Source organism: Neltuma alba, unplaced genomic scaffold (genome assembly GCF_004799145.2).
Source record: "Neltuma alba isolate B1F8T4 unplaced genomic scaffold, ASM479914v2 tig00011249_pilon, whole genome shotgun sequence".
In the NCBI taxonomy this organism is placed as follows: Eukaryota; Viridiplantae; Streptophyta; class Magnoliopsida; order Fabales; family Fabaceae; genus Neltuma; species Neltuma alba.
In genome coordinates, this window is record NW_021635966.1 from 40,256 (window position 1) to 51,014 (window position 10,759).

General features: G+C 35.8%; 2 protein-coding genes across 2 annotated transcripts; both read left to right on the forward strand.

The window, feature by feature from the left end:
• The first annotated feature begins 2,430 nt into the window (after positions 1-2,430).
• Positions 2,431-4,988, forward strand: LOC114763007 (septum-promoting GTP-binding protein 1). The gene is made up of 6 exons (XM_028952606.1): positions 2,431-2,802; positions 2,894-3,014; positions 3,119-3,215; positions 3,324-3,363; positions 3,463-3,546; positions 4,083-4,988. Exons 1-6 carry the CDS (start codon positions 2,497-2,499, stop codon positions 4,245-4,247), a joined length of 813 nt encoding a protein of 270 aa, XP_028808439.1. The 5' UTR covers positions 2,431-2,496; the 3' UTR covers positions 4,248-4,988.
• A 902-nt stretch (positions 4,989-5,890) lies between these two features.
• LOC114763009 (sigma intracellular receptor 2) lies at positions 5,891-8,627 on the forward strand. The gene is made up of 3 exons (XM_028952608.1): positions 5,891-6,348; positions 6,441-6,660; positions 8,287-8,627. The coding sequence occupies exons 1-2, from the start codon at positions 5,899-5,901 to the stop codon at positions 6,618-6,620; spliced, it is 630 nt and encodes a 209-aa protein (XP_028808441.1). The 5' UTR covers positions 5,891-5,898; the 3' UTR covers positions 6,621-6,660; positions 8,287-8,627.
• The last annotated feature ends 2,132 nt before the right edge of the window (positions 8,628-10,759 follow it).

Genomic DNA, 10,759 nt, shown 5'->3' on the forward strand with positions numbered 1-10,759 from the left:
ATCATGTTTTTTCACACATTTTCTTTCATTATTTTTCTCATTTATTATAAACACATATTTAAAATAAAAGTATATTTTTAAACCTGATTATTATTTTTAACTAATTTTAACTAATGATTTGTTATCTGTGAATTAATTATTTGAAATTTGTAATAATGAGAAGGCGGTAGTATTTAGGTTTGATATTGGGTTTAAATTTGGGCCTTATGTGCTGAAGCTGGTGGAGACTTGTAATTCCTTGATGTTCCACTATGGATATGACATTGACAATGATAACCCGGTCCGAAGAAATACACAAACAATAATGATGATAATGACTTTTCAGATGTGCACGAGGTTAGTTTCTGTGATGAGGATAAGGTATGATCATGGCGTGAGTAATGTTCAGGGTAACCGAATTATTCGTTGAATTCGTCGATGCAATGACTTAAGAGTCCATCCCCAATTTGAACAATCTGGTCATGATTAAAAAAGTATAGTATAATTTAAATATGCAAAAATACCATTAGATAACCATCGAAAATTGATACTCCGATCCTTAATATAAGATCCTGTTTGACTTTTATTTTGATCCTAAATATAAGACTCTAATTCGCTTTGTCTCTTGTATTTATATATTTTTTTCCCAAAATAACCCTTTTAGCAATGATAGTTCTAGTCAATACATTTGATTAGCAAGGATATTTTAGAAAATACAACACCTATTTAGGACAAATAACTAACTCAACTTACTTTCTTAATCTCCTCAAATTAGTCAGCTGGCTCTTATAATTAGGACCGGAAGCAGTACGTAAATTAAAAAATGCATTATTTCATAAGTAATATTTAAATATCATGATTTAGATTATAAAAGTAAAACAAAAATTGTTACAAAAGTAATTTACCAAAAGCACGAGAAAAGAGATATAGAAGATGGAGGAAATGTTGTGGAGGGATAGAATGGGAACACGTGTTCATTGTGGTCATGCCCTGCTCCATTGTCTTATTATTCTCTGAAACGCAACCGAAGCAGTGTATGCTTTTTGTGTTTCAGACAAAAAAGCAAAAGACGTCAGGACAGTGATTCTTAATTTGTCGAGAAAATCAAGTAGGTGGCAAGATATTATTGATCCCACACCCACACTCCCATGAAATCCTGCCACCTGGCATGCTACTCCCCACAATCCCTTTCAACTCCCCTCAACGACCATGTGCCTTTTCACACCCCCTTTGCTCTGCGATCACACGTACTCTCGGCATTAACCAAGCAATATAAATAAATATATATTCATTTATTTTATTCACTCGTGGTTAAAAAAAGAGTCGTTTGCACTGATTAAAATATATTCAAAGAATGCCATTCATGAGCAGCTAAATCAAGCAGTATGAAATCTTTTATTTGGATTAATTTTTTAAAAATAACTTTAAGAATTTCAAAATAAGTAGGGGTTTGTCTTCACCTTCTTAATAAAATTTTTAAAATGTTTTTTTTTATGTTTTCAAACATTTCCAAAAATTTGACGGAAATCAATGAAAATATTCAATAAAATTTTGAGAAAAATATTTTAATTAATAATTTATATAAAAAATTGGTTATTGATAGAGCAAAGGACTACCTCTGATCATAAATATAAGACATCGTTTGTAGTCTATAAATAATATTTTATATTTAGGATTGGATGTACTGCCTCTAATCCTACATATAAGAGTTAGTTGACTAATTTAAGTAAATTAAAAAAAATTAAGTTAGTTATTTATAATAAATATGTGTTGTCTTTCTTAAAATATTCTTACTAATCAAGTGTATGGCTAGAACTACTATTTTTTGAATGACTATCTTAAAAAAAAAATATAAATGTGAAAGTCAAAATAGATTAGAATTTTATATTTAACACAAAAATAAAAATGAAATGAAGTCTTATGTAGTAGTAAGATTTTTTAATTCATATAACCAACCCTATCTCATGAGATAAGTTCTATTACCTTTACTCTTAATTATAAGACTGTGTTTATAGTCTATAAATAAGATTTTATAATTAGAATCAGAATTAGTATTATTGCTGTTGTTAAGATTATTGGCATGTATAGTCTATATTTAATGGAAACTAGACTGGGTAGTATATTTTTATGGCGAGGATTTTTATTGAACAGAAAGGGAATGCGCATGGTGGGTTGTGAAACAGGAAGCATCCCCTGGTTTTAGTGAGGCACGCAAATCTGATATTTGGAGGCTTGTCGAATTTTCCGGTCAGTCGTTTCCCGTTAAAGTTAGTGACTTTGATGGCAAAAACTAAAAAAAGTCGTTGTAACTGAAATCATTTCAATTTCAAATTTTAATATAGTTGGTAGGGGTGGGATCCTGAAATCCCCAAACTACCCCACGTTTTCAGCATATCATAGCGTCACAAGCTCGGCTTTACTTTTTCCTATGGCCGAAAACAGGCTTGAAGAAAAGCTTTTTTTTCTCACCTGAGCTTGAGGCCATCATCCCTTGAAAAAAAAAAAAAACTCAAAATTATGGCTAAGGTTTGCCGGAAAATCTCCCGTGTCACCCTTACTGATCGGGTTGAACACCGCATTTCCGGTCTCCGGCGACGCATTCTCCGCCTTCTCCAGCACTTCTTCCTCTGTTCCGGAGGGAAGCCTTCCAAGTATCTCATGCTCCCACATTTTGCCGAGCCTCCTTCCGCCGGCGGGGTTATTCATGACGAATCGGGGCAGGGCTCGCTATCTCAATTTCACACGCCTGATTCGGACTCCGATTTGGTTGCTCTCAAGATCAGCCTCCTGGGGGACTGCCAAATAGGAAAGACCAGTTTTCTGGTCAGTCTCTTTATTAACAAACAAAATTTGAGAGTACGAACCTCCAATTCATTGTTTTTGTAATTAATTTCTATTTTGCTGTTGTTTGAAGGTGAAATACACAGGGAGTGAACATGAACAGGGAAGCCAGGCGAAGAAGGGATTGAATCAGAGGGACAAAACTTTAGTCGTGGAAGGGGCACGTATATCGTATTGTATCTGGGAAGTAGAAGGTAGAGAAAAGCAAAAACTCTGGTAACTGGTAATTTTTGGCATAAATCGTGAGAAAAACAAAAACGAATCACTGAAATATTGTTCTTAATTGATACTCATGTAGGTGGTGGAAGGTCACAGGACCAGATTCCATTGGCTTGTAAGGACTCCGTGGCAATCTTGTACATGTTTGATCTAACAAGCCGTTGTACGTTAAACAGGTACCTTAGTTCTTTGAAAATTTGATTAATTCATGATTATCAATCGTGCTTCGTGCACCTCATTTTTTAGGCTGAAATTGTTTCAATATGATTCCTTGTCTGGAACAGTGTGATTGGGTGGTACAAAGAAGCCAGGAAATGGAATCAGGTAAAGTATATGAGACATCAAGTGTTGATTCAGTTGGAAGTATACATGGTTGAAGAACTCTTATTAGTTTATTTTAATGGTATGTGTTTGCTTTTGTAGACTGCAATTCCAGTGATGATAGGAACCAAGTTTGATGATTTCATTCAACTTCCCATAGATTTGCAATGGACCATCGCCAGTGAGGTACATATTTCATTTTTTGGGCACTACAACGAGAAATAGTTTTCCGCACTTTGGTTATCTTTCAAGATACCTAAATTTTTTTATATGTATTTCTAATGATATTATAATTTAATCATTTTTTAAAGAAAAATTATGATGTAACTTCATCTTTTCAACATCAACAAACTCACAGCCGATCCATCTTCCAAAAGTTTCTAGGACGGTATATATTCTTGTCCCGCGGACCAATTCTTAGAAACCTACAGAATCATGCCGTGCTGTTGGAGGTTTTAATCGAGAATGTAGATCTTGTCAATTCATGAGAGAGAGACTTGAATGAAGAAAGGAATCTGGATGAGCTGTGTTACACATGGTGTGCATGTGGATAAAAAAGAAGAAGATTGAGATAAACTCTATCCATTTTGATTGCTTTGTATCACTTTCTTAAAGATCATGCTTGGAAAATACGCTACTTCTGGTCTTAATGCCGCACTTAGACAATAAAGAATCTGCAAAGTCCAAAGCAAGAAGTGATGATGTTATTTTTAATTGTACAGGCAAGAAGATACGCAAAGGCCATGAACGCAACACTCTTCTTTTCCAGCGCTGCCTACAACATCAACGTGAACAAGATCTTCAAGTTCATCACAGCCAAACTGTTCGACCTGCCATGGACACTGGAACGAAATCTAACTGTTGGTGAGCCCATCATAGATTTCTAGTCTGTACGTACAAATGTGGTTCAATCTGTATGTATTTTCTGCTCAAGTCGTCAAAGCCAACCGGCCACGAGAAGCCCACGCATCTCTCTCGCGGCATTCGAGTTGTTTAGTTTTCCGTGAAGTAGACCAGAAATAAGGCAAGTTAACCCCATCATCACTTTTGTCCATTACTCAACTTTCACTGCCCGGTTAGGGAATCAATCAAATAAAATAAAATCATCACAGGCTCACACAGTTTTCTTCGCAAAATCTAATATCACCGAGAAACAACTGCTAATGCAGAATCTGGACTAACTAAACATGAAGAATGGCAATGTGTGTTTTGGAACTTCATTGGTCTCATCAAGTGTCTGAGAGTTTATCTTCATGTTAGCAGAAGTTGACATTTATGGACCACAAGAAAGCATCCATTTACAAATTCTGTTTCTGAATGCATCCGTCCCTGCACAATCCTTATTGCAAACAGGCATATGGCTCTGCAGAAATCTTCACTGTAATATCCCGCAAAGTCACGAGCAGTGCAAAAAATTAAAAATTCTCGACGATTCAGAGAGGAGAAAATATATGGACCCTGGACATGGATAGATAAATATCGGTTGTCTAAGCTAAAAGCGGAGGACAATCTCTGTGTAAAGGCAAATAATTATTCTGATCTCAGATCACTTGATATGTACTACTGTTGAGTTGTTAATGAAGCAACTGGCCAGAAGCTGGCGCCACGAAAGGGTTTTTAATTTCAAAGTAATTTATGTTAAATTGTGAAAACAAGAGAGAGTGTGTGTAGATGATATGAGAGAACGAAAGTAAGATTTAAGAACACGATGCAAAAATGTTATTCGAAAGCGAGAGTAGAATATCAAAGTGCAGTTAGATAGCAGCAACCTCCTCCATTCAAGTCTGTATATATATATATATATAAGTGTGATCTAAAAAGATTGAGACACATTTAGATACCCTCACAACTCGAGTTAAAAGATGGAAAAATCACAAAAGAAAAAAAAAACTGACAATTGTGAATTTGCAAATTAGGTATTTTGTAAAAAATTTTAAAACCTATACAAGTTTTGTGACAGGTCTTAATTTGTGATTTTGCAATTTTTACGTTTTTTTTAATTTTTCCTTAAAAGATTGTGTTAGAAATTCGGAGGGAAAAACAGAATCTGATAGAATGAAAAAGCAGCCTTATACATAATTCTATCAACTTCATCTTCTCAATTCCATTCTCAAGTTATAGAAGAGTTGGCAACTAGTGAGCAAAATTTAATATAGGATAAGAATATTAAGAAGCATAAAAGCTATTTCACATTCATAAAATCAATCCTCTCATTCACTTCTTTAATTCTTTTTCCGTTCCACAGTCATTCGGTTGCCCGCAGACAAAATAACGGGGCCGGTCGATTGGCCGAGCTCTTGTTTTGCTTTCTCCAGAAATAAAAAAGACAGACAAAAAATAAAAAGTGGAATCAGCCTAACAACGATTTAAAGCTCCTTCACAAGTTACGGGCCTCCAGAGGCCCACAGCTGATCGTTTGGCAAATCACTTGAATCAATGATCTGGCCCACATCATAGAGGAGAGAGGGACTCTCTTTCTATTTTCTATCTCCCAATCGAATAGTGCCACTGAAGCCACGATGAGTCATAGCTCCTATCATGCAAGGCCACGTGTTCGGCCACACTTTCCCCTCTGGAACCCCCAATGTTCCGTTCAGAATCTGCATTCTACCAAAACAATACAAAGAGTGGCCGGAGAATAGAACGGCCTTCTTTTCCCGGGAAATGGGTTTTGCGGTAAAAGTGATAGACGCCGTTATCTTCCTATTCTTGCTGGTAATAGCTCTGGCAGCTCCACTTCTAGATGCTCAAACCTTCATACCTCACACTTACTACCCAGGCTTCCTTGTCCAACTCAAAAACTGGTACTCCCGCGAGTACGGCGACTATCTCGTCATAGACAAGCCCCCTTTCTTCGTCGGACTCGTCTGCTTCGAGCTCATCTTCCAATGGCCTCTTGTTCTTCTCAATCTTTACGCCATTTTGACTTCCAAGCCCTGGTTAAACACCACTTGCCTGATCTACGGCGTCTCTCTGTCTACTTCCATGGTATGTATAATTAATTAGCTGTTCTTCAAAGGGTGGGTACGTATGCGTACAAGAAGACCTGTTTATTCTGTGATTTCATGTTTTGATTTCAGGTTGTTATATTATCAGACATGGTGGGTTCCGGAAGGGCATCCGCTAAGCTACTGATATTGTACTGCCCTTTCATGGCTTTTGGAGTCTTAGCAACCCTACGAGGGTTACTGTCACATTCCACTGGGACATATTCCAGTGTTGGCAAGAGGCCTGCGGTGCCCAGGAAAAAGCGAGCTTGAGATGGCTTTCGGGATCGAAACTGTGCAACAGAATTTGCAGGTATGAATGCAATCAATCATAGTGTCAAATTTCTGTCCTAAAAGGTATTCCTCCTCATCATAGTTGAGCTAGTAGATTTGAGGCCGTCATTGCCTGTTTTAGATCAGAGACAGATTTTTGGTCTGCTTGAAAACGCTGACCAAAGGAATCAGTGGTAGTTATTTATTACTCCTCCGAGGGTCTTATGTTTAGGACTGGATTACACGGATTTTGTGGTGTGGCTTCACTGGTTTCATTCATCTCCTGCAGTATTTTTTTTTTTTTTGGGAAAATTTCATTTAAGTCCCACAATGTGGACTTAATTTCTAATGAGTCTCAAGATATTCTAAAATTTGTTTTCAGTCTCCCTACCCCAAAATGAAATTATGTTTGAAAGTAAAAGGATCATGTTGCCTATCAAAATTTGAACGAGAAGGAAGGGGTTGATTGGGGTTTGTTTTACACGCTCGACAATTTACAATAAATAATGGGAAAATTACAATTAAAAATATAAAAATTTATAACAAATAATAAAAAACTAACAACTCCACGCGTAAAAATTTGCAACAAATAATAAATAATAAAAAAATTAACAACTCTATATATGGTAATTTACAACAAATAATTGAAAAATAACAACCGGAAATATGAAATTTTAAAACAAATAATAAAACATTAACAACTCCATGTACGGAAATTCACATCAAATGATAGAAAATAAAAAAAAAATCACATATGGGAATTCATAACAAATAATAGAAATTAACAACTCCACATATGGAAATTCACAACAAATAATGCTATATTAACAACTCCACATTTAAGAGTTTACAACAAATAATAGCAAATTAATAACTTTTCACAATAAATAACAGAAAATTAACAACTCCACATATAAAAAGTTGCATCAGATAGTAAAAAATTAACAATTCTATATGTGGGAATTCACAACAAATAATACTAAATTTCTGCAGGTGTGGAATTTCTGCACGTCAAATATCTGCAGGTCAAGCTTAGAGTTAGGTGGGAAATTCACTATCAAGCTATAGGTTGAAAGACGAGTAAACAGCAGATGTATGATCTCAGATGATCGAACTCCTTACTCTACTTGATCTCTATATCTAACATAAAGCCCGAGTCTTAGAGAAAGGGGACGCCTTCTGTTTTCTGAGAAAGCTGAGGGAAAGAGGGACAAGGTTTGTGAGAGGGGCATTTGGAAAATGGGTTCTGCAGTTAAAGTGGTTGACGTCATTCTGTTCTCTTACATGCTCATAATAGCGCTGGCATGTGTACTTATATACTCTCAGCTCCTTCTCCCTCAAGCTCTCTACCCTCATTTCCTCGTCCAGCTCAAGAACTGGTACATCCGCGAGTATGATCACTATCTGATGGTAGACCAGCCCTATTTCTATGTTGGACTCGTTTGGTATGAGTTCACCTTTGAAGTGCCACTCATTCTTCTCAATCTTTACGCCATTTTGACTGCCAAACCCTGGCTCAAAACCACTTGCTTGATCTACGGTGTTGCTTTGTCTTCTGCAATGGTATGAGTAGCAGCTTTTTAGTGTTCACGCATCTGTGTGCAAGATCTCTGGTTTTTCTGTATGTGTTCTCATTTTCTAGTTGTTCTTGCAAACTGTGTTTCAGGTTGCTCTGCTATCAGAAATGGTGGGTTCTGGAAGGGCATCTGCTAAGCTATTGTCATTGTACGGCCCTGTCATGGGTTTAGGAGTGTTAGCTATCCTGCGAGGTTTAGGAGTGTTATCTGGCAAGAGCCCTAAAATGTCCACCAAAAAGCGACTTTGAGATTGAAGTAATTGGTCTCTCTTCGATCTGCGCCTCTTTTCTATCTCTTCCTGGGATTTGAAAAGGATTGCATGTTATGTTAATCATGTCACGGTGTTTCTTTTCTGCTGGTGTGTTGACTTGTGGTACATTATGTTAATTGTTGGGATTTGTTTAATAAAATGTTTCCCATCTTTTAAAAATTTTATCTTGCACCAAACGAGAAAGGAAGTAGGTTTCCATCGCCTTAACTTTTTTTGGGGTGTTTGGCAAACTGATAAAAAGTGTTTTTGGGCTTCAAGCCATGGTTTGGCCCAAAAAATCCAAACACCACAATTTTTGACAAAACTTTGGTTTGCATTTGGCACCAAACACCTCAATTTTTATATATTAATTACGTTAAATCCTACTACTACAATAATTTTTTAATTATAAACCAAGGACTTAAAGAAATAATTAATGTAACAGATATTTCCTAAACTGATTTATATATAAAATCAAGAAACTCTTATAGAATATGATTATTGATTAATATTAAATACGAAAGGAAGTAAAAATGTATAAAATTTTAATATGAACATATTTTAATTTAATCACTACATATACGAATGCTATGATAAAAGGGGTGGGGCAGATTTTCTGCTTGGAATTAAAAGAAAAAACCTTTTTTAATAATTTTTTTAGTAAAATTACCTATAATAAGTAAATAATGCACAATTATTCCCCCGATCAAATTAAAACAAAATCCAACTTTTGTTAGCACTTCTGATGAAATAGCAACCTCCAACAAGAAAGCATATTTCCAGAAGATGAAACCAGTGAAGCCACGCCAAGAATCTGCGGACCTGATCTTTTTATACTAGTTAATAACCACTAGTAATTGTTTTGGTCAACGTTTTGAAGTAGACCAAAATATACCTCTTACAAAATCTATCTATGATATAAAGGAGACAATGAAGGCCTCAAATATACTGGCTCAAGTATGATCAACATGAATCAATGGCAAATTGTTATAGTGCTAAGGCTATTCGTTACACTTGGACGAGGTCCTAAATTCGAGTCCAGCGATAACGTGTTTGTGTATATATGTGTTTAATTGTATAAAATAATTTTTTTTTCCAAAAAAAAGTATGATGAACAAGAATCTCTTTTAGAGCAGAGGAATTTGACGCAATTCACAAATTCCTCAGTTTCCTGGGCACGGCAGGCTCCGTGCCAACATTGTAAAATGTGAATATGTGACAGTCATTAACCCTCGTAGAGCTGCCAAAACTCTAAAGTCTAAACCCATGAAAGGGAACCACATCATCAACGTAACAGCTTATCAGATGCCCTTTTGGAACATATCATTTCTGATAAAATGGCAAACAGAGCAACAAGTCCCTCGTACTGATCATCATTTCATGCTAGATAACTACTAGTAATTGCTTTGTTCTGCGTTTTATTATTGATTTTGGTCCTCCCAATTCAATGACAAGAGAACTAATGCAAGCTGCTTAGTCATTTACTTCCCTGCCGTATATGGATCCATCTGATGAAATGCCACATGTTCTCTCATTTTTCTCCCCGCCCTCAAAATCACTGGAAAATGGTTGAACAATGGCTTAAGCTATGGGCAACAGAATCGAGCCACTTTTCCAAATAAGGGAGACGGGGGTTCTCAGTTCTCCAAAACAATTCGATTAATTAAGCAAACTAACACTTGGGAAGAGACCTTATATACTCTTCTGAAACGCTTCTCTATATAATCCTCATAGAATAGGCAAATGTGACAAGTGGAATAAACAGGAAGAGAGCAAAGAAAACTGTGCAATATTCTTTAATATATGACTTAATTTTAGTTTTAAATATATGACTTATTTCTTATAGCTATCAATTTTTTCTAAATCATCCTTATTGATACTCTCTCAACTATAATCAAGTATGAGAGGGAGGGAAGATATAATGAAGATGATTAAGGTATTTTAGGAAAAACATATCATATTTATTATAGTTAACTGACTTACCTAACTTTTTTAATATAATCAAATTAATTAAATAGATATTATATTAAGGATCGGGGAGTACATAGCATCCCAACGCACGCATAAAATGATAGGGCATACACCAAAGGCCAGAAGACCATTATTAGCGTGCGCGGATGACATAGTTGTAAGACTAATATCTTCACATGAGATAGGTGTGATGAATGTGAAATATCTGCAAGTCAAACTTAGAGTTGATGTGTGTGAAATATCTACAAGTCAAACTTAGAGTTAGGTGTGAAATTCACTATCAAGCTATAGCTTGAAAGAAAGAGTATAAAGCATACGCAAGAAAAGCACGATCTCAGATA